A 27158-nucleotide genomic window follows, 5' to 3' on the forward strand; every position below is an offset into this window, starting at 1 on the left:
GATTTGTGAGAAATCTACACTGATCAGCATTTATTGTTTTTCCACTGCATTATTAAATAGTCAATATTATGCATTATTTTTAAAGCTGAGAAGATGACCTACAATTCAGTCAGCAGCTACAAAAATATTATGAACAATGTGCTGCTTTAGCAGAAATTGATGCTTCAACCACACTGAAAGTTGGGTCATTATGAACCCACTTTTGTTCTCAAGCCAGGCAACTCTAGGATCAAAGCACTATCATCAACAGAGAATTAAAAACTACTTGGGAGTCAGAAAAACAAACAAGAATAATACTGTAGTGTCATTTTTCTCTGTACATTCTTCATAGGGAAAACGGGACCTTTCACCACTTCTAAAATGAAAGCTTTTAACATTATTTAGACATGTACATAAATAATGAGTATGGTTAACAATTAGAAGAAGCTATTTCAAGAGATTTAAACGGAACAAAAGAAATTCAATGAGCTACACAGATTTTAGAATTTGTTTGGCTGGACATTATATGAAAACCAAACTAAAATTTACTCTATGCACCTGCCTGCATTCTGCTGTTTATTCTTAAGTATTTCAGTGTACTACTTGAAAAATAAGATTATAAGCTCAGAAATCCTGTCCAAACTCAAGTTAATAAAATTTTGCTGTTGTCTCCAGGAGATGCAAAACTTCATCCCAAAACATGTGGGAAGCAATCTGTCCTGAAAGGAAGTACAGTGCATTAATCTGAAATTTACATGGAGTGTTCAATCAGCTACACACAATTGAGGAGGTTTATACTCCATTTGGTGCAAAGCAACAAATATGTCCTGAAGTTTTCAGTGCATTCTTTTGCAAACAGTGACCCTGAGACTACAAGCTGCCATCCTTTCAGGGAGCTTCTCTGTGCCAGTATTGCTCATAGCTTTAAAGTGACTACAGCACCAGGGCTGTTTTATTAGCTTCTTAAAATTGGATATTTACAACTGAATAACCTGTTATTCTGAGGTTCTTAGAATTTGTGGTTCCCACTGAGGGCAACTTGGGCAACAGAATCACAGATTTATATACTTGGTGTGAAGCCTCAAAACACTAGGCCAACTAGACTTTGGGAGGAAAACTTTCACTTCAGAAATGTAAAACAAAGGTATTACAGGGAAAAATGACATCTTATTTGAACAAAATATCATTACTAGATCTAGAAACTTTAGACAAGGATCTATTAGGCTTGGAATAAATACTCTTGGCAGAACTAATCTTTGATAAAGTGTGAGAATTTGGTGGAGTAACATACAGGGTGAATCATACCTGCTATCAGTATTTTACTTCAGATGAGATTATGACATATTACAAAATTTTGCTACAAGAGAAGCCAACAAAACTTCTGAGTAACTAAAAAGCTGTATTGTACCTGAGATTGTTTGTGATAATGACGGATTTGTGTACTATTTTATAATGATACAAACTATTTAAAAAGGTCTAAAAAGATTACAACTTCTTTGGCTGTAGTCTGAAATTTTAAATGTACTAGGTTTTTAAAGTTACAGTAGATATTTAAAATTGGTAGCATGTTGACACATTAAGAAATATGCTACTTACAGAGAAATTCTGTACAGTGAATCTTGTCGATAAATATGCAAAATTACCCACCTTTTTAAACAGCAAGAACCTGGAGATTCTCAAGATGACTAAGTAAGCTGCGTGCAACTGCTAATGTAGAAATGCAACCTTCCTATTAAGTCTACTTAAAGGGTATTTAAAGCTCAGCCTCTCTGGTTGTATCATCTCAGGACAGTTATGTGCTGACAATTATAGTTTAAAAGCTTTACTTTAACTGCCCTCTTCCAGAATATAGAATAAAGAACATAAACTATTAGGTAAACTAGACCTTACCTGCCTGTTCCATGTAGCAGCAATTTTTGGATGGTTTCCAAATGTTAAAGTTTAAACATACTGGGGAGGTGACAGATGACTGATTTTTCCAACTATTGAGTTGGAAATAACACTATCAGCGCTAAGTCTATCTCCCATTCTTATGAAATTTAAAAGTCAAACAAATAGACTAGTGTCCATGCTGGTTCTTCCTTGGATATGCTTTTACTATTCACCTGTTTTAAGACAACAAATTTAAAATCAGTAAGATAAAAAATTGCTGCTTTTTTAGACTCTTAAAAAATTTTGGGGAAATTTATGCAAACATGTCTGAAAAAAGTGCTGAAGGACAAATCTACTATTGAGACTCTACTGAAGTCACTGAAATCATGCCATTAGATATTTGCATTTGATAGTCAAGAGGATCTGAGACAAAATGGGGGGAGGAATAAAAGAAAAAATAGGTCTCAGCCCAGCAAAGATTTGGGTAGAAGTAACTGTCCTAACCTTTTTTTATTGGAATATTATGGGAACACAGGACTGAAAGGGACCACCTATGCTGCTGAGCCCTATTCCCAGAAATTGCAGGAGTCGCATATCTAAACACATCCAAAGATGCCAACAGCATCTTACACACCTCTCCATAGGCCATTTCAGTGCTTTCCCACTGCAGTAAGGATCATGATTCAACATTTTCCCATTTGAATGAAATAACTTTCTCCTTTACTATCATTCCAGGAAAGTTAACCTCCATAATACCTCTTTCATGTATCTGCCTTCACTAAAACTGCTCCTTATTATCTGTAAGAATCACAGATAACAAACAGATTTTTTTACCTACACACTGGTTGAAGACATTAACGTCAGCAAAAGCAAGATAACTTTCTGACAGCATACAGTAGACATTGATCAGTTTGAAATTTCTTCTAAAAAAATATATTTTGTTGTCTGCGTACACAGTGTTAATAGCATACTTCACACAAACCTCTCAAAGTAACCTAGCATCAAATTGTCAGAACAATTTTCCTTGATCAGCGATTTTTATATTAAGACATACATGCCTTCTGATGCTTCTGTGATGTAGATTTAAGAGTGGAATGTGGTTTTACTCATACCATCTCAGGTAACAGATGTACAGCTCCAATAACTGTAAAAAAAAAGGCTATGTACAAATTACAGCAACAAAACTTGCTTGCATTAAAATATTTACAGAAATTCATGAGGAGCCAAGAACAGCACACCATTCTGACAGGAAGACACACGATGTTACAGCAGAGCAACCGGAGCATTAAATAAATGCTTATGGTGCAATACAAAACTGACAGTATTCACTAATGTTCATATAGCTCCAAGTAACTTCTTTCAAATGATCCCATACTGAAAACATAACTATTGCATCACGCAAAGCACTACAAATTGATTTAAAAGCTGCTTTATTTAACAGATTAAAATACTACTCTACCTACATGTCTGTGATATTTTGTACAGCTTTTATTGTTATTGAACAAACACAGATTTTTTTCCTTCATGTATTTTTAATATATCTCTGTGGATATCACCATGAATATTTCACTGTACATAGTAAACACCAAGAACACTGAATAGCAAGAATGATTCCTTCTTTATATTTACAGAGTTTTCTGTGAAATTAAACAACCAGTACTAACACTGTGTAATAAAAAAAAAAAATCCAATCAACTGTTCCTTCCTGTAATATTTTAATTAACTAAATTCATTAGAATGTCTTAAATATTTCAATGCTTTAGCACTCAATTTTAATAACTAGGTCTAATAGATTAGCTAGAAAACTAGCATTATTTACTGAGGAATGTCTAAGTATAATCATCATTGTAGTAAGATGAGGTTTCTCCAGTTGTTCTGACAGGGTCCAGTACTAAATAAAGTTACTGTTTGTTGCATTCTGACTACAGAGAGAAGGCTGAACAAAGCAAAAAAGAGGACAATTTCTGCTTCTAAGGATCCTGCAATTAAAATGAAATAAAGATGAAATGTAAGGAGTTAAGCTTCCTTTATCAGTAAGACCAGACCACAGTAGCTTACTCAATGTCTGGACTGGAAGAAGGGAACCAGCAAAAAAGAAAAGGAGAAAGATGTGCACATGTGTGCATACTCAGTGTATATTCTGAAATACACTGCACTAGAGATGGACCCAAATGAGGAGATGACTCCTCCTCTTTAGAGAAACAAGCTTGTAATTCAAACCTGGATCATGACATGAATTTTATATCTAACTTTTCTACTGTAACGACTGACGTGAAAATCCAGACTTGTCACTACATAGAACAACACTGAAATCTCTCTTCAAAAAGAGCACCTGAGTCCTTCCCCTAGCTGAAGAGCTGCCGGGTGGGCCTGAACTGCAACACAAGCATTCAGTGAGCCAAGCCAGCATGCCTACAAAGAGACAATGTGGGTTTGTAACAGCAATTTTCTTAGACTGATCTTGGTTCCCTAGTTTCAATGTAGCTATTTATACTGATTTTTTATTTTTTTTTTTTAAACAATTATGGAAGGACCTTCCCTTCCCTCCTACTACAGTCTTCTGGAGGAACTGTTATAAAAGACTTCTTTTATGAAAGGAATAAAGTATAGAAGGGTGAAAGCTACAGTAAAACAGATCAAATATATCAAGGCAATGAACAGAATTACGTTGGAAAAAATCTCTTATTACATAAAGTGAAGGCAAGGAAAATTGTAAAGTAATAACATTTATCACATGGCAGTCTTCCCCTCTGACTGGCGCTGATAGGGCACCAATGCAAACTTGTCAGATAAATGCTTTTCTTGTCAGGTTTGGGCTGAAAAAACTGTGTGGTTAGCTTTGTGTCCAGCTGATGATATAAACTCATCAAGACTGTGATGAAGGGAGAAGAGGAAGAAAAGAGAGAATGAAATCACAAGCTGAAATTACTCCTACTTTTTAAGTTTTGACTCAAGAACAAGTTTTTAATGGTTTAGTTCACTGCAAGCTGCCATACTATCCACCAGCTGGAGAAATGAACCATGAAAGTCTGCCTGTCTTTATATAGTCTCTGAGGAAATACCAGTGCACTGATTTTATTAAACCCTTGTGAGAAAGCCAAGTCTGAAGCTGCTGGGGACTTGTATCATTTCCAAGGCATGTGGAGAAGGGGTGAAAGGAAACATCACTTGAAAGAGATATTTGGTATCGACCATCAGCTGTGGAACTTCCTCACGATTATTTAGCATAGCCTGAAATTATAACAGAAAGGGTAAGAAATATTGTATTAAGTATCAAAGCAAAAACAGTACATTGTTTGCTTCCCATTGCAAAACTTGCTTTCACATGATGTTAAGGAGACTTGTTTTGATCAGTTCCAAATGTGTAGAAGCTGAGCAACTCAGTAATAATGTGATTTAAAGGTCAAATATAACTATGTAGCATCAAAAACTGTGTGTATGAAGTATCCTGCAACTTGAATATGAGAAAAAATAGTTGTAGCTCTTACCTGGACTTTACGAACAAATGATGGAGTTACTCTTTTCTCAAAATCGTCTATTGGAGTGTACGAGTTGAGAATCTTAACTATCTGTTCAAATTACAGAAGACTATTTCAGTATGTCACAAAAAGTGAGAAGAAAAAAGAAGCAAGCATCTTTATTGATATTTAAAGGAAGTTTCATCAAAGAATTTTATTATAAAGAGAGAACTTTATAATGAAGAGAGAATTTTGACTGGTCACCTAATGAGTTTTTATATATATAATGATTGCTATGACTCATTTTCAGAGGTGTCAGCAGGATCAAGATGATGTAGAAAAAGCTGAATCAATTAAGGGAAACAACAAAAAAACTGTGACAAAGTAAAGAAAATACAGTCTGGAATAAAAAGATGGGATAGAACAAAGCAGGCAAGTATTCACGAGAGCAGTTAAAATGCTAACAATCGGGAACAAGGAGTTAAAAAAACCTCTGTTTAATAAGCAGTGATGTGGAATGCTGAGGAATGCTATTTTTACCAAATGAAAGGCCAACAGCTCTTTGCAACAAATTATTTTAGATAGCTGAGATTCTGCAACTGGTGCTGCCGGAAGAAAACAGATGGTTCATTACCTGCACAGTAGAAAGAGATGTGCAGTGTTCACATATTTCCTTGGCATCGTCATCTGTGATCTTTTTGACCTGAAGGAGCCAGGCTGCTTGAGATAGAGGCTCCAAAGTTTCTTTGGCATTGCTGCTTTGAAGATTCTTGTCCTTAAGCCATTCTTCCAAGTAGCTGATATTACATCTGGGTTAAACCATGAATGGACAACAGAAATGTCAGGTTCCCCCTAACAAGCAAGCTACATTAAAGACTTCTAAAAAAGGAACGCTCCTCTAATGCAGCGTTCAGATTCATACATTTTAAGTTAAAAAACATACCCATAGATCATAGAAATCAAACAAATAATAGCTTATTCATCTGTAAGTTTAATCCCTTGTATATTTCAAGCCTTTTTATTTTTTTATTTCTTAAAGCTTGGATAATAGAAAGCAAATTATTAGTTTAGCTGTTGTTCACAGAAAATTACTACTATATACAGGCATTGCCTGTTATACTGTAGCACTACATGTCTTTAAAATAATAATTTACAAGTGAGTTTATGCAGGAAATTAGAACAATTTTTGCACATTGCAAAGTAGGGCTGGGCTTATAACTGATGACCTAAAGGTTAAAGCAGCTTTTTCTAGTAATGTCCCAGATGGGTCAAGATTTTACTGATTTTCTTTCACCTTAGTCTGCAAACTGTCTAATGGAGAACAAATGAACTGTGTCTTATGCAAAACCATTAGGAGCATGTTCTCCTGATGCTCATAACAAGACAGATGATGCCTGATCTAAACCCTCAAAGACTCTGTCTCACTGCCTTTCTCATCACAGAACATGAAAAATGCAAGTCAGCTTTTGTCTGTCTGCCAGCCAGGGGATACTGCACCTGTTTACTGTAGTAATAAAGAATTAAAAATAATATTCATCACATCACAAGTGAACTACCACGGAAAGAACCCTAAAAAAAAACCCTAAAAAAACCCACTTTAAACTCCAGACTGTAATTTTCTGCCTTTTCCTCCATTAGGGTTTCCATGGAAAGAACAACTTGTAATATGTTATGTTCAGAAAGCTCAGCCTAAGAGGCAAAGATCTACTTTTTCAAAAAGAGTAAAAAACAATTAGCTACTTCCAGTAGAACGGTTACAGAATATCCAGTGACTTAGCAATAAAGGACATTACATAAAAGTGTTAAAATTTCATTCTCAAGCAACTGCTTGTTGAAACTACTGGCTTTACCTTATCTGCATTCCTTTTCTACAAGAGCACATGTCCTTGCGGAGGAAGAGACTATTGAGGGTGATAGCACCAATCAGAAAGAAAAGCTGCTTCACTGCCTGCTTTAGAAGCTCAGAGTCCAAGCCATTCTGGCACATAGTACTATAAAAATAGCTGAGCTGTTGCAGGATAGAGGTCATTGTGTAGGTATCTGTGTCGTCTATACTAGAAGAACGTTTACGGAACCCTGTAGGTTTCAAGCCAGAAATTCCCTGAAGACTTTCATATTCCAGCATGCCTGGTACTGAAAGACAACAGAAAATAACTGATAAGACCAACATTCCTAAGGCTGCTTTTGGTTATGTTAACTTAATTACTGAACAAAACCTACTTTCAGGATATTTTAAAAGTTAAACGATACAAGAAAAATAAGACACCGACAAAGGCTTCCGGAGCACCAAATTTCAAAAAGCCTTTTGTTTTTGTAGAATATTGATCAGTTTCAAAGCATTATCCCACACCAGGAAATGTTGTGAGGAAAAAGTCTTTCCAAAGCCTATGAAGATATAACATTCAGTGGAATTTATACGTGCAGAAACACACATGCAGGTACACATATGTAAAAATCAACAGGAGGAAGAAGTCTGTCCATCCTCCACCTCCATGTATAAGCTTTATTTGTATACTTGCAAGCTACATTTAAGTCTGTCTGGGTTGCTGCTGTCTTACCGATCATGGGCTGAATGTTGTTCTCCATTACAGTAATGAATTGGTGATAGATACGAATGGCCAAATCACTAAGAATTTGTCTGTATTCTGAGAGATCAAAGTGCTTCAAACAGTTCTTATTCTGACGTGGAGTGTTACACTTCATAAATTCCTACAAAGTAAATTGTAAATATAATTATTAGAAATCACATAACATTATAATCATAAATCGTTACTATAATCTAATGTATGTCTGAACACAGTCTCAGAATGAGTCAAAGCTACAGCTAACTTCAATGGATGCTTCCAGTTCTGGCCTTCCTATACTTATTTTCCAGTTTATGTTGATGTTTAGTCTGTTCCTAAAGCCTGCTAAAGACAAAAGAAAAACATGCATAGATTTTGATGAACTTTGGAGCAACTCCTAGATCACTTAAACAGAAAGCTAACACCTCCCCCCTCCCCCCCAAAAAAAGACGACAAAATGCAGTTTCTAAACTATGTTGGCAAAAAAAGAAATAAATTACAGTTTATTGCTGCAAAGGAATCTCATTTCTGGACTTTTCATCAGGAAAGTTCTGACTCCAAAGGCCTAGATTGAATCCTAACTTGTGTGAAGTCTTGAGTGTTCATTACAAATATAGATTGAAACTCTAAATTCTGGATTCAGACCGTTCCCTACTGTTGCAAGTAAATTGTAAAAGACTGTTATTAATTGAGTTTAAATGTTTTCAATTCTCTGCTGCTCTTTAGATGTTATCGATATGACCACAAGAGGGAGTATTGTTGTTTAGACAGTACACAGTTACTGTGATTCCAAGGCTTTACAGTACCTCTGCCTTTAATCCTGAACACTATATTCTTATGTACCTATGCAATTTCAGCTCAGTATATCGAAATTTATAAAATCTAGCAATAAAATAAAGTTTGCAATTTAAAAGAATTTTGTACTTCAGGATAAAACTTAACTTAAACAAGCAAGTAAAATAAGTGAAAAAAATTGGGTATTTTATTGCTTTGCTCCTTTCCTGAAGTTTTCTTCTGTAATCTCATATTCGTAGCAGTAGGTGTTTGAATGGTCACAATTTAAAAATAGTAAAACTGGTTTTTATATGTATATGTAGCTGGACATCTGAAGTCCACCTCACATGAAACTCCCGTAGAAGAGTTCAAATTACGTAGCAGTCTCCACATCATGTCTTTAACCTACTTTAGCACTTTAATGTTTCCTTGATTTCACTTCACCTGTTAGTTGTATACTGTCTTATTATTTGTATGAGAGATATAACACCACTGCAGAGCAATATGGGTATCTAAATATTTGGAAAGAACAGTGGTGAGCTGGCAAATAATTACCTGTCTATTATCTGTCATTATTTTTAATTCCAGTTGAAGTCTGTCACAAGTAAAGTAATGGAATTATTTGATGAAACCATTCCTACCTCTTCCCCGCTGTACTGCTTCAAACAGTTAAGGAAATAAAACGTACTGGAAAGCCAAAAGGACAACATCTCAAAGTCTTCTGAATGTTCCTGAAAATGGTAAGTAATGCAATCTTATAATGGTATTGTCTCCCGAAGTTAATTTAATGACTGAACTTAAGACCATTACAGCATTGGTATAATAGAGCCCACAGATAGCAGAAGGAGCATACAGCATCTATAACATGCTGAACAAATTATGCTGTGTTTTCAGGATAATATACATATAACAAAGATCCCTTTTTTATCTAGTAAACAGTGTTTAAGTATTCTTAAATGGCTAAGTAAGTCCGAAACAAACAGTTTTACACATTTCTATGTATAGTGGTTGTAGTAGTGTACTGGAGGCCTTCGTGCAAAAAGTGTGAACACCTGTATACACAAATGAAACAATTATATAAACACAATTAAGCATGTAAGTATGTTTTTTGTTAGCTAAGTAAGCACAAGGTTTTCTAATGGATAAACTGTGGTGTAAATTTGTTCGCAAACAAACTACAGGCATTCTCTTTAGAACAAATTCAACCGCATAAACCATAGTCCATTCCTGCTTGTGCTACAAAGCATGCCTGGTGTTTTATTGCATTATAAATTCGCAATAAAGCATTCACATAGCTGAACTTGTTATGTAGATGAGACAATAGGCTAACAATTCTTGTTTATAACTTGATTTTGTAAACTGTCTGGCAACATAACTTTAATCATTTGGGTACTAATGCTGCAGTTCCAAATGACATGTCAGAAAAACATTACACTAGAATAGCAGTGTAAAAACCTCTTAAAATTCTGATACCTGCCTGCTGCCAAACATAGTAACCTACCTTTCTGTCTATCTGACCTGAAACCACAGATGCATTTCACCTAATTAGCCACTCATTGTAATATGTAAAATACTTTAAATGATTTTGTCAGTGAGCTCTTCAGATAAAAATAATTTCTGTTAATGCATTCTGGTGCAATCTGTGTTCAGCACAGTAGAACCTTACCTGGAGGTTTTACAGGGATGCTACTAGAAACTTCAAAAAGAGTGTCACTAATGATTATAATTCTATAGCAAATGAAAGTGTGAGCATTCCCCAGGTACTATGAATGCATCTTGTAAACCTTATATTAAAAATCAAAAAGTACAGTACAGCCAAACATAATTCCTACCTTAACAACTTGTTTGATACCATCAATGGTAACATTCATGAAAGATTTCAGCATGTCAGCATCATTCAGATAATCTGCATACCTCACACACATAAATAGGATGTGAGCTGGAAGGCCAGGTATCATATTAACTACAACTCCACGTGGCTTTAAATCTGCATAAAGGAGAGTCACCAGGTTTATTATATAAAAATTCAACAATTCAATGTATCATTCTGAAAAAGAACAGAACTATGGGGTTTATTTCTTCAGTGACCAATCACTTGATAATTGATTTACTTATTACTTAATGAATTACTGAAAACTTCTGTGACAGTATTGTTCATATAAGAGTATTAATTAAGTTTTCCACGGTAATAGGAGAGTACTGTAGCAAATTCTAAGGTTCACCACAGGCTACGCCAGACAGGACAGCTTCAAAAACCGATTTCCATTTAACTACCCACTGGAGGCCCCACTTAATGATACGCGTTTGTTCACGAAGACATAAACATTCACAAGGCTGAAGTAGGTGAAAAGGAAGATGATGTTTCCAAGCAGTAGTTTACAAGGGCACTAATGTACATAGAAAATTTGAGTTTAACATTAATTGTAAGCTCATGCAAAAAGCTGATTTGGCAGTAAGATTGATACTGTGAAGTAAGTCAGAGGAAGGACAAAATTCCTCTACAAGAGAAATACGAAAGTAGAGTTCCCTTCAGTAGAGAGAATGATATGGAAAGGACAGACAGGAAAGTAATCCTTCACACATGGATATAAGCCCAGTGACTTACAGACTTAGTAGATGACCAGGAAGAAAGTAAATTCGAGTCCCTGGAGTGTTCTTGAGATTTATAGCTTTGTAAGTGAATAAATAATAAGAAAGATAATAGAATCAGCATTACGTAGGGTCAGCCAAATTATTTTTATGCAGATAAACCACTTCTGTATTTGAAATGACTCGCAGTAGAAAAAGAGCAATATACAGCCTCCAAGCCGTACTGGTGGTAAGAGGGGAAAAAAAGGCAACTTTGAACATAAGTGAAATACGGCGCCTTGTAGGTTTTGTTGTAGTGTTCTACACTGAATATCGCTGACTACTGATAAAATTTGAAGTGTTACTAAAATACCAAGGATCAGGTTTCGAATGATCCTTTCTTCATCCTCTTTTTTATACTCCATCATTCCAATGTACTCCTTGGACAAAGTTGGCACACGAGCTTCAGCTGTCAAACACAAAAGCACTGTTACCTGCAAGTAAACAGCTAAGCTAACGTTCATGTTAGAACAAACTACTGGGGAAAAGCAGTTTTCTCTGTAATAAACAGAGTATGGGCCCTGCTCACAGTAACATTCTTAGCTTATGGTTCCAAGCATTACGAGTTAAATAACATTAATAATATAAATGTGGTTAGTTTCACTGGATTCAGTGGAATTACTTGCACCAATAAGACAAATAATGCAAACAATACAGCTCTACATTAGTCACTTCTGCAAAGTTTTGAAGTGTATTTTAAAATGAAGAATTATTTGCTATAGAAGAGTTTTGTACAAGCTAATTGCAAATCAGGAACCATCTGCCATTTGAAGCTAATGGGAGGAGCTACTCATCTGCTGCAAAAGGAACATTCTGTTGGCTCAGAGAGAGTTTGTGTGAGGGTATGTATTAACCTTTGTTGACAGAGCCTGATGCCTCTGGCTTAATCTTTTATCATATAGTCTAGGTCCCACATGTGCCCATTATTTAGCTGGAAAAAAGTACAGGAAAGGGCTTTTATAAAATTTCTGTTGATGGCTCCCTGGCTCTTTTTTCTGAGGCTTTAAAACTTCTAACCCCACCACAAACCCTACCTTTTTCTTTTTTTAAAATATACTTTCTTTCAAACACACACTGAACACACAAATCTGTATTAAAAAAAAAAATCATGTAATATCTTACTTTTTTCAATAGGCTTGGTAAGAGTTTTGATCTGATCTTCCAATTTTTTTATTATTCTATCTTTCATGTCTAGTTTTTCTTCAAGATCCTGTAATAATCAAAGTCAGTAAGTTCAGAGCAACCACAATTGAAAAATGTCTTCTACTACTACGTATTATTGCCATGAGTAAAGAGCACTACAATGTGCTTTTACTTATATTTGCTGGAAGAAACATGAAACCTTCGTATCTTTTTCCTCTCCAAATGAACTGAGAGGACATCCTGCTCATACCATGAAACCATGACCTCTTTCTTTTTATCCTGCATTTCAGGTACAGTTTCTTAATGACAGTTTCATTTCCTCACCATGTTTTCCACAGTAAGTCGAGTTGTTTCTTGCTTTATCTTGCTTTTTACTTCATCCTGGATTTCATCTTGCATCAAACCATTCCCCAGCCCCTCAATTTCTTGGGTTGCGACTTTCATTCTGTCTTCTTCTTTTATGCCTGTTTCATTCTGTGCCTCATTTGTTCTAAGAATAGATAGATAGGAAGCTTTGTCTCTTACTCTTCTCTCATTAAAGCATAGTCATATCATACTTGTCCATTACTTATTAACTGTTCACAAGGCTGTAAGACAAATCTTACATTGGATGTTGTACTTTAAAGAGTTTAAGTGAGTTTAAGTGACTTTGTTACCCCAGCTTATGGCAACTACATTTCTTACATTAAAAAAAACACCACCATATTTACCGTCTTTGTGTTCTATCCCCTTCTAGATCATATTGCAGCCGATTAGACATCTCTTTCATTTTTTTCAGTAATTATCAGCAACAAAACCCAAAACAAAAGAAAAACAACAAAATCACATTTGCTTACTGTTCCGTACTAGTATTCACTAAATTTCTTCTTGCACTCATGATTTTGTTTCATTTAATGAATTTGAATGACATGCCAGATAATGTATCAGAGATGTATTTGACTACTCCACACCACACAGAAGATGATAGGAGATGGGGAATTTTGACACTACTAACGTCCTGCAGTTAGCAGCAAAACTACTTGCAAATTTTAGCTGTAGTGTCTTCCTAGGCAATTATTTAGAGGGACTCAGAAACATGAAAGTATGCTTTCCTAAACTGAGAAGAACTTTCAAACAAGCAAACTTAGCAAGAAATTTTCTCTGTCTCCCACTCTGAATTCTTCAACATCCTCTAAAGTCCAGCTCATAGAGTATGCCTTAAGTTCCAAAACATCTTTCCTTTTCATGATTGTTTCCAAAGGGCATACTCCATTACAGATATTCTTAGCAGAGCCCTACTGAATACACTTGCAGACATCCAAACCATAGAACTGAATGACCTAAAAAAGGTTAAAAAAAAAAAAGATACACATACTTACATATATTGTATTTTTAATAACAAGGACATAAACTACACTTTTTTTCATCATGTTTCTTACATTTTACTAGCAAGAAAGTAAGTAATAAGGCAATGAAGTTATGTAATATTGTTTCAACTTTTAAAAATTCAAATACAGGGAATTAATCACGTTCATCTTAAACAACTGTAAGACTAGGGACCATACTGGTACTTTACCTTTCAACTTTAGGGTCATTTCTTGGAGACGATTTTCAAGATCTAATTTTTGATTTTCAAGTTCAGAAACTTGCTGTTTAAGATCTGGGATCACCTTTTAAAGAAAAAGGAGATTTGTGTATTTCAGCACCTTTCTTCTTGTAGCTGTCTGCAATAGCTCCTATGACACTGGAAGACCTTCAGCTGCAAATAGTCAAAGACTGGGGAGTCAATGTTAGGGAGTACTGCTACCTGCTTGCCTGACTTGTTTAACTTTTCTGGAGGCATCTGCTGCTGGCCACTCTTAAAAATGCAACAGTGAGCTAACTAAATGTTTGTACTGGCCCAGTACTACCATTCTTCTCTTCTAGTTCACAGGAAATTACACCATACCTTTAATTTCCCTAGCTCAATTAGCATTGGAGAAACCTCAATGTGTTTTGTTTTTTTTTTTTTTAAAATAACATAAGAAACTTTTCCTCATATTTTCAATTTTAGTAACTTTGCTTTGAAAATATTTTGTTAGTTATTTTTCAGTCAGCAGAAAAGTAATATGGTATACACTATCTTCTGGAATAATAGCACTTCCTTGTATTAGATAGGTTTTACACAGTACTAATAATTAGGCTCTTAAGCCTTGCCTGCAACTTGATATGCTTAGCTGCCCTCTGGTGGGGAGAGCCTCAGAACTGCATCAATCTGTAACCGCCACAATAAATCCCACGGGCGTCTGGTTTTTCACTATCAAATCACAGAACTTGTCAACCTGAGAGACAGACATTGCTTTAAAGAGGCTTCTGAGAAAAAGACGCTAATTTCTGTCCTCTGGCTACAGAGAAAGAATGAAGTAACTGAATTCTAAACTTGAATGCCTCAGTACAATGAAAATTGAAGCTGGTTGCTGTGGGGTGACCCTGTCTGGACAGCCGCCAAGCACTCACAGAGATGCCCACTTCCCCCTTAACCCCATCCCATGCTCCAGCAGAACAGGGAAGAGAATAGGGAGAGCAGAAGTGAGAAAACACCTGGGTCAAGATACAGTCAAGATAAAGCCAAACACCCCCTTTCTTCTCCCTCTACCTCAGTTTTCATAGCTGAGCATGACATTATATGGTAGGGGATATCCTTCTGGTCAGCTCAAGTCAGGCTGTGTGCTCTCCCAACATCATGCCCACCCCCAGCTTAACTTGCTGAGGTGGGGCAGAGCAGGAAAAAGAGAAACCCTTGACACTGTGCAAGCGCTGTTCAGCAACAGCCAAAACACTGCTGTGTTATCAATACCGTTTTACCCACAAATCCAAAATGCAGCATCATATGGACTGCTACAAAGAAAGCTAACTCCAGCCCAGATAGACCCAGTACACTGTTGTAATACTGACCCATAGAAAGCTACAGTATCACAAAACTGCTTTTCATTAAGTCTGAAGTACCAAAAGTGTTCCATCAGAAAAATATAAGGCCTGACCAAAAAATAGCTATTTTTTTTAATTATCAGACAAGAAATTTAAATTAGGTAGGTATTAAAAAAAGGTATGGCGAGCTAACCTTCTGCTCACTGCTAAACCTCTGATTCATTTCTTAGTTAAAATTCTGCGTAAATAAAAAACCTAAATAACTACTTGTTTCTTCATGACTTCCAGTATAAAGCTGCTTATCTGTAGAAAGTATTACACCCCTCAAAAGTTCCTCGCATTGTTGAAAAACTGCAAAAAGCACAACCAAAATATTTGTGTGAGCTCAGTAATGGACATCCTGGCAACATTTTAAAGTTCAAAACATTGTTTATAAAATCTGAATATTCATCCACGTAAGTGTACAAGGGTTCAAACGCATTCTAAAGACCCTCAGTGTCTCCCTAGCTACCAACAGAAGAAGCCAAAGCCTGTGCGTGCACTACGCACCAAGTCAGAGTTTGTAAAATGGTATTTTGCCATTCTGTGATTAGAAACAAATCTCAATTCAGATTTAGGCAAAAGAAAAGGGAAAAAGCCTCTGTGAGGCTGCACCAACAAGCTGTACACTCTGACAATAAATCTGGCTGCCTCCTAACACACTACCCCAGCATGCAGGGAAAGAGCCCGTACGGATGTGCAATCTTAGATGGCCCTATCTGTTTGAGCCTTGAGATTTCAAGGACATGACCACATGATTTTGAAGACTTTGTGCCACAAACCCATTTGGATTGTATTACTAAATAACAAAAACATACTTTGCTTTACTACACCTTAATCTTACCAGGTTTTCTGAAGTTAGCCTGCTAACTTCAAGTCGAATACCATCATTTATGTCATTTTCCTCTCTAAATAATTTTTGTAGATGATTAATATCTTGGCTAAGATGTTCAACTTTAAAGTTCAAACCTTCAATCTCCTTTTCATATATTTCTTTCTGAGACTGGAAATGACTTTCCAATACTCTGTCAAAAAAAGGGAGAAAGAACATGGCAGATGTAGTATGACCTTGATGCCATGGGTCAAATTTACTATAAAGTGAAAACAAAGTACTGTGGTTAACACACAGACGTTCCATTACATCACCCATGCATTAAGGGAGTTGGAAGTTATGCACGGTATCTCAGAGGAACACATTTCCCCGACTGACACATACACACTTATCTCACTGACTTAGTAAAAATTTCTTAAAGTGATTTTAAGCTGCTCAGTCAGTCATATAAGGTAGTGTTTGTTCATTCTTAAACAGGCATTCAGTATTGCACTGTCAAATTAGTTACTCACTGATCCTTCCGTTTACCTTCTAGATCACAGCTTGGAGTTATAAAAACGGTGAAGAACTAACCTTGTAGCTTTTTTCAAGCCCTCGTAAGCAAACCACAGTTCTCCATCCTCATTTAAGTGTTCCAAATCCTCCGTAGAGAGTCTAGAATACAAGGCAGTATCATTAGTGTGCAGGTGAACAAAATGCATTTCTTAAGCTTTTTTTAAAGAGACCTCAGAATGAAATTACCTGCTTCTTACATCTTCAAAATCGTAACTTTCAAGAAGCTGTTTTGTAACTTCTGACATCTTTTCTGGAAAAAAGGAAGTTTATTACATGAATAAATTTCTCTGCGTGTTTCGAATTATGTTTGATTATAAAAATCAAACCAATCTCTTCCTAAATCTACAAGGTTCTTTCTTTTCTGGTACTCAGTAAATATATCTAATTTACTACAAGAATATGATGAGGGACTTGGTTCTACTTCTGGACACTGAAAGTACACTAGATAGGTATACACCAATGTTGTGTTTTTTTCTAAACATATCAAACTTTGCATTGGAAGTTACATCCTTCTGTTCTGAATCGGCACAACTGCTAGTTGTACAGATAATTTGTCATCTAATGCTAGGTTACTATATTAAATGCTGCAGATACCAGTTTGCTCTATGACATTGTTAGCATTGAACAAAGTGCATTAACAATATTAAGTACCTTTTCCCAAGAGAACCCAACTTAACAAGTCATTTAAGTGTGTTTGACATTTATTGGACCAAATGCTAAAATGAATGAAAGCTATATAATGTATTGTTTCCATATTCTTGGGTCTCTACAAGCTACTTGTTAAATACTAAGTGAAGTTTAAGTTATTAGTATTGATTTTTAAACACACAGGAAAAATGTTTTGAATCAGAGTTTCTTCAAAGGGGTACCCCAGATCTCAGTATTCTGTGATCACTTTGTAAAACTCACCTGTTGGGGTTTTTTTTTTTCCCCTTGCAAGTAAAGGTATGAATAAAATTAAACCACTATGAGATGGGAAAAAGAACTGGGTTTTGTCAAAGTTAACATGAAATAAATCAATTTGAACTGGCCTGGTTCTCATTGTACTTGGCAAGTTCTCTGAATTATCTAGTATGTAGCTTACCCCTCAATTCTCTCTTTTGTGACTGGGCCTGCTTTTCAACATCCAATTTCTGTGTCTGCAGCAGTTCAATTTCCTTTTGCAACTCAGGTATTTTCTAAATCAGACAAAAATTACAGACTGAGACAAGGAGTGAATGACAAGCACTGCGTATCGGTTAAATCATAAAGATAATTATAATTAAGAACAAGTTTATATGGTAAAAGGCTTAAAATGTGTTTAAAGCATCTGAGGCATCAGAACAGAATGGTAATTTGATGTAGTGAAAACATATATGTTTATGTCATGGAATTGATTCAGAGAAAAAAATGTGACTTTACACAAAAGTACTATTTTCAGGTTCAGTTTATAAACTACATTTATGAAAAATCCCCTGAGAAACTAATACTTTCTTGGATAAAGGAAGAAAAAAGACCCACACATTTAAATATATAGATATTCAGGCACAATTACTCTTCAAAACATGCACTTATTTCTGCAAGCAATAACTTACATTGTACTACATGAAAACAATGCAACAACATGGTGTATCAAACACAGCTTATTAACTCAACTTCTTCTAAAAATGCACTGGATAAAAAAATTAGTGAAGATAATCTATAAATAAAACACCCACATTCTCTACTTGCTTTATCTAGCAAAGACACCAAAATGAAATTTACCTGTGCTTGTTTTGTAAGTTGTCCTACTTCCATTTTCAAGCCATCCTGAATGACAATTTCTTGCTGAATTTGATGTTGTAGCTGAGTTTTTTCTTCTTTCAGAATCTTAATTTCTCCCTTGAGCAATTCAATCTGCTTTTCATAGTCCTGCTTCTGATTTTGGAAATTTTTCTCAAGTATCCTAAGCAAGACAATGAAAAAGTGGTTTTATTCTCCTATATACATAAGTGAAAGGGTGGGCTTTAGTTTTGTTTTAATTTGAAGGACATGTTTCATTGAAAAAAAACTTGAATGAACCATAATTACTTGAAAATGCCATCCTACATCCTCAGAATCAATCGACAAAATGGATGATAATGCTATGAGAATGTCCCTACATTTCCCTACATCCAGTTCAGATACTGGGACTGAATTCAAGGTAAAACTCAGTTTTTTTCCACTTAAAGGCTAATTCTCTAACTCTTTGAGAGTTAGCCTACCCGAGCAGCTTTCCGCTACATTTATGGCCACAGTTAGCACTGAAGAAGGACATAGCAACATAAAGTCATGTATCCTTCTCAGAAAAACATTGCAAGATTGCCTTCCATTTTCTACTAGTCGCTGCTGGAATGGACTGGCTTCCAACATAATATAGCTAATAGGCAAAGCAGAAAAACTAGCAAAGAAGTCTGCTTAGTATAGTATGAAGTTATTTGCAGCTGAAATCAGGCTGAGATGAAACAGCAAACAGCTCCCAACCCTCAGGAACAGTGGCTGACTGCACTCTTCACGCTTCAGCATTTATCTGGTACCTAAGGTTCTCTGTCTTATACTGGAAAAAGTGTTACCGGGAAATAACTTGATCTGAGAAAAGCATGCTGCAAAGCAACCACCATTTATTGCTAAATAACAGAATTTTTAATACTGCAAATGAAATATCAAGGGGAGGTGTGGAGTTTTTCCCCCTATATTTTTAGCCAAATGTGCTTCACAAAGACTGCCTTTCCTTCAAGCTGAATCTTTTAATTCTGTCCTTTAATATTCACTTCACAGGAATTCTGGCTGGTATAGCCATCAGCTGCTCTTCCAGCCCTGACTCAATTCTGAGGATATCTCCAAAGAAACCATTACGATCAGGGTTGCCTTTCAAGTCTCAGAAAGATACGTAGAAAGACAGGAAACTGCAAAAGCAAGAAAGTCTCAAGTCTATTTCCTGCATGTTACTGATGCACAAACAAGCATGTGCTTTTCCTCGATTGTACATGAAGTACTTCAGTACTAGCATTAATGTCCAAGAACACTGACAAATTCATTAAGTGATGTAAGCATAATATATTTACAGCAGGAAAACGAAAGGCAGGGAAAGAGAAAAAATGAATGCTGTTTCAAACGAATAAAATTCAGATTCCATACATTCTCTGATTTTCTTCTTTTTGTACATCATTGAAGAGTTGCTTCGTGAGGTCATCCATTTTCTCTGTCAAAAAATATTTACATTTCAAAGACCTTCATGCAATTACGTGCATTTATTAAAACAGTATGACCACAATGAGAAGTTTTGTTTTCATAATCAAACCTTAACGTATTTTAAGGCTGAAATTACTCCCTCAAGTACCAAAAATTATCACAGTAAATTTTACAAGTAGCACTATAGAATAAAAAGGTTCTGAAACACCAAAGTGTTTTATCTAAAGCATACCTGATCTCATGTGCTGCCTGTGTCCTTTGAAATTAGATTCAAAGAAGCAATATATTAAAGGAACCAAGGACAAAGCGACACTTTGAAGGAATGCATGTGTATGAGACAGGAAATATAACAGGAGGACAGCTTTTGCTACTGGAAGTACAAATTTAATTATTAAATTAAAAGTATCTTCACTACACATTCTAAGCAAGAGAAGCTTAGGAACAGCTTTTAATTTACTTTAAATTCAGCACTTATATTGCTTTTATTACAACAAAAGTAATTTACTTTTGATAAAAACCTGACTTTACAACTTTCTCCCATGACAACTCCTTTAAAACTCCTTTTATTTATTTTACCTTTGATTTCCTCAGTTTTTTCTTCGAGTTTTATTTCTAAGGTCTCTTTCTGTTCTTGTAATTCTTTATTTTGATTCTCAAGTTTTAAGATTTTCTGCACGCACAAAAAGTAAGCATAATATACAAATTACAAATACACAAAATACAAATAGGTCACAGAAGGTCTTACATTTTAACAAGCACATATGGACTCCCTTCCTTCCCTGCCACCACCCCCAAAAGTGAAGTTACTTAGTAACTCTCAAATCATGCATTTGAGAAATCCAGCAACTGAAAAAATTACTTAAACTAAACTACAAGCACCCAGATGGCAATTAAAATTTACCTGTTCACTGTCCTCTTTATATTTTTTCACCTTCTCTTCATATGTTCGCTTTTGAGCAGTTAATTTTTCAAGATCTAATTCGAGTTTCTGGATTGTATCCACATCATTCATATGAGTTGAAGCCAGACTGGTCAGTCGTTCCAGCAAACCATGATTTTCTCTACTCTACGATGAGCAAGACAGGTTAAAACAAAAAAATGCACGCCTGAAACTGTTTGAATAGAATTTTGAAGGAAGCATCTGACTTATTTCTGCTCTCCATCCCCTATCAGTCATGATTATTTCAACCAAGGATTGTTTCCATCATTTAGATTAAAAGGTACCATCTTAAAGATGGTTTGACTGGTATGGCTCTCAAAAATAAACTGCAAAATAAACATAATATGGAATTCACAAAAGTTACTAAATCTGTTGCACCAGAGCAGTATCTCACACATCCTTCATCCTAATACAAGTAATCCCATCCAGAGATTAGACGGGCTACCTAAGAAACAGCAAAAAAGAAATGTTCATTGCAGGCTGTTCTCATTGGCACAACTAACCCAAAAATACAAGGAAACCCTAGATGATTCTTCCTACGCTGGATGTAGGAAGAATACTAGTGATTTATAATAAAGGACCATATCCCTGACATGTTCCCCTGTCTTGTCAAGCAAAGTATGGACACTGTAATTCATGTAAGCCTCTAGTCAATGTGAGAGCTTGGAATAAAACAGATATGATAAAAAATTAGTACAATCATAAACTGACTGGTGATCCTCACCTGTTCTTCTATCTTTTTCTGCAGTTGCTGAACTCTGTATGAAAGTTGGATATTCAATACAAACCGCCGAATATTCTGAAATCTGCGCCTAGCCAGCCATGCACGGGCATATTTCTGAAGGATCACAGCCTTGTGTTCTTCAAGCATCTTTAAAATAAAATATTAACATCTGTCTGTAATTAACTATGACTCAATCAGCATCAATTTACAGCAATCATTCTGTGAATCTACATAACACTGGTAATGAAAATGCTTCTCACAGAAGTATCAAAATACTGAAATACCCAGACTGCAGACACATTTGAACCACTGTAGTAATCACACTAAATGAGTTGCATCAAGTATAAACCAAGAAGGTAGCTCAGAGATTAGATCTAAGCTACTGTGTATCAGTACTTTCATAGTAATAATATAAAAATAGAGTAGAAGATACGAGAACCAGACATGCAAAAGATAACATATTAGGGACCACTGCCCTTGTTTCCATCTTTCTTATCGAGCAATAGCTGATCCCAGTTACTGAAATAAAATTTTTGATAGGCTGTACCTTCTGATATTTTTTTCTTGCTAGAAATCCTCTTGTATAAGCTTGAATTGTTATAGCAGCCACATGGATAAGCTGGCAAAGTCTACGGACCAGGTAACCCCGACAGTACTTCTGAATAATTATAGCTGCCCATGTTTGCTTCAGCGTTCTTGCAGTTATAGCTTGCCTTAATTCAAAAGACAAAGTTTACTTAGGTCACATTAAATTTCTCATGCTCATTCCCTCAGTCAGCCAAATCACACACAAAACAGAAGATATTGGAAACAGGTATCCTCTATCTAAAACACAGCTTTTCCTTCAATCAAAGTGAAAGAGAGGGAATTATCCACAATCTTTGAAATCCATTCCACAAGCAATTGTTCAGATGGTCTCTTTCTGAAAAATTCAAAGCCTATATAGAGCCGTCTTCCTCTCAGTCTACTCTGTGAATGACTGGTGCATTTTCTCTGCTGCATAATTACTAGTAATAATTTGTACACACTAATTTGTAGACCCTTGTAAACTGTTCTTCCTTTCTGCTACCTGATTTCTTCTCTGGCTCTGAAGCTCAGTAAGCCCAAGTTGACAACTGGGTCACTCATCATTAGCTAACGACTGAGCTTACAGGTAGACAGACCTCTCAGGAATCTCGCAGACAACATTTGAAATCTGCTACAGTACTTTCTTCGTATCAGCTGAGTAACTTGAACATTTTCAAGTCCATAATTATGATCAAGAGGAAACGGAAATACAACCTCAATTGCTCTTTCGTAAAAATTACACTTCCAATTCGCGCAGGGCATTAGTTTGACCTTCTATATCCCTTCAGGCACACCCTAACAGCAAATTCATTTATCAGCCAAAAGTACCGTACAGTCCGCTGCCCCCGGAAATACTGCTGTATTATAATAGCTGCTTGTTTTATGCGAAGGAATTTCTTTCGCTGCAGACAGCCTCGAATACTCTTTTGGATCATGATGCATGCGTGTCTTAGTTTATCTGATCGCAGTTTTTCTAAGTAAGCAACCTGTCCTGCTCTGAAGAAAATTTTTGTTCTCCCAAACTGATACTGGTTATGATCCTGAAAAAGAAAACAATAGATATATTAATATTTTTAGTTTATTATTGTAGATCAGACACTCTCTTCCCTTTATAAACTGTCACTTCAGGCAAGCTCTTCTGAAATGACATGATATTGCTGAGTAAGAATACCCTCTCTGCCTTCTTTGTAGATAGGAGTATATGGGGGGAAAATTCACTTAGCAGAAAAAAACCCAGAGAATTACATCAAAAAATTGCACCCTAGTGATCTCAAATTAAAAGCAGGATCTGGACTTATCATCAAGGCCTTGAAAGCAACCTCTTCTGCCCCTTGTTCAAGTCTGGTTCCTTGGGCTCAACACTACCTTTTGGTGCACATGTCTTGCCTTGACTCAGTGAGCTGTGTAAGCAAAAACTCAGGGGAGAAGCTACTTTTAAGCTCAGGCTCTCACCCTTGGCCTGTGCCAGAGCTATGTTGCAAGTATATCTGTGTTTGGTCTCACACATCTCTGAGTCTGAACTCATTCCTGACATGCTGACTTGAATCGGACCAGCCTCATCACTACAGACTTGTCTAATAAATAGCACCACTATGCAAAACAGCACATTTTTAGAACAGTTCTTCAATATGCTGCATTCCACCTGAAAAAGCCCTCTTGTGTGTGTAAAGTTCTACTACTTGACAAATGCATATCACTTACTGTTCACTGGTTTATAAATATATATACCTATTATATATAAATACGTATACACCTATCTATAACTATTAATATAAATATAGGTAGTATATTTACTGTATTATTATATATTAGTAGTTATATATCATAATTATATTTTATATATATATGTAAAATCTTCCTTTTTACAAGTGAAGATATTAAGCACGGAGAGGTTAAATCATCTATCTACAGCCACATCATGACTGTGTCACAATAAAGGTTACTGACTCGCAAGCCTATGTGCAACACACTAAATCAGGAAAAACGGTAATAATGTAAGTATCTTTCCTATTTGAGGAGTGAGATACTACTCTTAGCAAAAAGAGGCCTTTTATTAATAATTGATGCTATAATAGATAATGGGTCAGCGCACACAAACTAACCTGGATTAGCCGATGCAAAACAATCTTGCAAATCTGCTTCTTATCGTTTATGGAGAGTTCCTGCTGTGTCATAAGAATGCTGTAACGGCTGAAAAACTCAATGTAAGTCCACCTGCAAAATTAAAAGTTAGCAAATGCAATTCATTTAAGAGAAACCTAAGTATTTTTTGACATACAAAGGCCCACTGCTATCCCTACCTGGATGGGTAGCTCTGTGCACTAATCCGAATAGTTTCCAAAACACCACATGCTCGCAGTTGCTGAGCCACTCTTTTTGAATAAAACCTAAAAAAGCAGAGTTATATTTCACTTTTTTCCCCTGGGTTTGGCATGCTGTAATAATTATAACCATTCTACAAGCTGTATTTCTATTTCTGCCCATAGGATGGAGGGCTCCCTACTTTTTATATAGTGTCTTTCTTGGGTTTTTTTTATTATGTGATAGGGAGTAGCTGGGTTTTCTTTTTCTCCCTCAAAATAAAAGGAAGACTACATACATTTTTCTCTTATGGAAAGTCCTGTTTCTTTTCAACATTAACTGTGAAAGCTTGTATCACCAAGTGTCAAAGAATTGTGCCACTCTCAGCGCAAAACATACACAGAAATAAATTTCCTCAGCAGTCTACTGGGAAATAAGTCTCTCTAGATACTCTTTAGCACACTGATTATGAATAAACCAGGACATACTCATGAATATCCAGGTTCAAGATTATCAACACCAGGCATTCCAACTCTGGACCAGAGCTGATATGCCCACAGAGCACTACACTACAGTGTTGATCCAGCACTAGCTAAGAGATCCCTGTGGCTGACAGATGACTATATTGTTCTTTCACAAACTTACAGTAAACTCTTCTAGTCTAATTCAAACATGTTTTTATATTATGCAAGCTAATTCCACCCCCCCATTGCTATTACACAGAATAATGAGGTCTCACTGCAGTGATAGTGAAATAGTACCATTTGTAACATGTTTTGCATGGACAGATTTTGTCTGGCTTCAAGGAAATACGCTAACACATTTAAAAAAAATAATTCAGAATCAAAGTTTGCCTCTTCCCTTGTACTCAGATATGACAAAAGCTTTTATTTCATTTGTCATTACACTACCTTCCAGCTAGAAGCCGTGTAACAAACTCGATTCCACATGTCTGCCCACAAACCAGACCAATAGCTGCATCAAGGTTAACTCCTGCTTCTAGTTACCAGTTATCAAGCTAGACATAGGAATTATGCAAACTATCTGGCATATATGATTGTATCATAACATTAAAACTTACTCAAAAGGCAACTTCTCATCATTTGGCTTTATGCATCGTACATAATGAGGGGTGGTTGCATTGAGTGTCACCATAAGTAAAGACAAAGAACTCCGGAACTAGAAAATATCAGACATAACAGTTTGAAATGTTTACAGCTGAAGAAGAAGTAAAATCTTAGTTTTTCAATTCTTTGTTAGGGTTTGTCTGGACATTGGGAGATTTTCTTATGGTTTCGATCTTAAATGCAAGAAATTAACAGTCCTGCTGTACCTAACAGTCCCCTATATATAAATTAAACACACATACCCAGACCTGGAGCACTGCCCTGTGGCTGGCTCTGGCTGTACTGAAAACTGGACAGCCCACCGTGAATAGTAGTAGAATACAGCACCACAGTCTCAGACTGCCCAGTACACCTTCCTGAAAGTACGAGCATCACAGAATAGCATGTTTACGTAGTACCTTACTGCCAACAGTCATCCGGAGCTGTCTGTTAGGTGACTTGAGAACAGGTCTTGCAGGTTTGATGTTTAAAGTTGAACGGAAAGGTGAAACGGACACCGGATTGTCTTGAAAAAAATTTGCACACAGATGAAACTAAAAGTGTGGTGAAAGAATCACAGTTAAATCCTGTGTAACTGTAGTAACATTGAAATAAAAATTACACCTACTGTAACAGAAAATGCAAAACCCATCCATCTTAATGCTTAGGCCAGGTATTGTAGGACTTGGAACTGGATCTTTAAGCCACAAACAAACAACAACTGAAAAAACAGTTGCAACAATTCTGAGTCTATTGTAAAGCATTTCCACGTTTCACAGACAAAACAACTGTTACGTAGGCCTGCAAAAGCTATTTCAATATGAGCAAACATGGACATAAATACAAAACAGAGTTAAAAATAAGAGCACTTGAAGGTTGTATTTTCAGAATATTTAAATTAAGAATATGGGTTTTGGTCAGATTAAGTTAGCTTCTTAATAGTAATCCTGCAGTATCAAGGCCGTAGACCTGAAAGGGACAGGGCCATCAAACAGATGGAAAGTGGCAGGCACTTATAAAGACATTTGATGTTTTCCCTGCCCTGGCATTCTCTTAATCTCTTTTGAAGAACAAACAAAGGCAGCTGTTAATGATAAGCCACCTATCAAAGTTACACGTAATAATTTTCTTTTCTGTAGTCAAGTGAATTGTTCAGTTTCAATGATCTCAAAATGCTTATTCAAGGGAGTTATTAAGAAAACAAAAAATACTAACATAACTAGCAAAGTAAATGCACATATATAAAAAATTTGAATGTTGTGTTTTTCCATCTTGTATGTTATTTTGACACTAAAAATACACACCTGTAGAATATTAATAAAAATTAAGACGAAACTAGTATGATACAACCTATTAAAAAAATCTTTTTATCAGAACAAATCTTTTAAAATCAGATCTGAATGAATTCCAGTAAAATCAGGTATTCAGAAAATTAATAATTACTGATTGTTCACAAACCTTGCTCTCTCTCAAGATTTCAACCAATACTTCATGTACTGTATCTCTGTTTTTTTCCAGAAATCCTTCACATTTATATTCTACCTGTGCAAAGGGGTGAAATCATTAACTTTTCAGCAATACACAAACAGTTAGCAAAACAG

At 35.8% G+C, this 27158-nt stretch overlaps 1 protein-coding gene across 1 annotated transcript in view; it reads right to left on the reverse strand.

The window, feature by feature from the left end:
* Positions 1-4929: 4929 nt before the first annotated feature.
* The window catches only part of MYO5C (myosin VC), a gene marked incomplete at both ends in the record, with an annotated part of 34627 nt that continues 12398 nt past the window's right edge, over positions 4930-27158 (reverse strand). The window contains 28 exons of the mRNA XM_082005201.1: positions 4930-5082; positions 5340-5420; positions 5944-6118; positions 7160-7442; positions 7868-8018; positions 9289-9378; positions 10480-10634; positions 11589-11684; positions 12398-12485; positions 12743-12908; positions 13129-13180; positions 13974-14067; positions 16188-16368; positions 16749-16829; positions 16917-16980; positions 17815-17908; positions 18474-18654; positions 19866-19929; positions 20496-20589; positions 20821-20985; positions 21584-21730; positions 22131-22296; positions 22979-23190; positions 24253-24364; positions 24451-24537; positions 25533-25630; positions 25977-26111; positions 27016-27099. Coding sequence (XP_081861327.1) covers positions 4930-5082; positions 5340-5420; positions 5944-6118; positions 7160-7442; positions 7868-8018; positions 9289-9378; positions 10480-10634; positions 11589-11684; positions 12398-12485; positions 12743-12908; positions 13129-13180; positions 13974-14067; positions 16188-16368; positions 16749-16829; positions 16917-16980; positions 17815-17908; positions 18474-18654; positions 19866-19929; positions 20496-20589; positions 20821-20985; positions 21584-21730; positions 22131-22296; positions 22979-23190; positions 24253-24364; positions 24451-24537; positions 25533-25630; positions 25977-26111; positions 27016-27099 — 3549 coding nt within the window. The remainder of the gene's footprint in view (positions 5083-5339; positions 5421-5943; positions 6119-7159; positions 7443-7867; positions 8019-9288; positions 9379-10479; positions 10635-11588; positions 11685-12397; positions 12486-12742; positions 12909-13128; positions 13181-13973; positions 14068-16187; positions 16369-16748; positions 16830-16916; positions 16981-17814; positions 17909-18473; positions 18655-19865; positions 19930-20495; positions 20590-20820; positions 20986-21583; positions 21731-22130; positions 22297-22978; positions 23191-24252; positions 24365-24450; positions 24538-25532; positions 25631-25976; positions 26112-27015; positions 27100-27158) is intronic.

Source organism: Phaethon aethereus, assembly GCF_964289735.1.
Source record: "Phaethon aethereus genome assembly, chromosome: 12".
Taxonomy (NCBI): Eukaryota; Metazoa; Chordata; class Aves; order Phaethontiformes; family Phaethontidae; genus Phaethon; species Phaethon aethereus.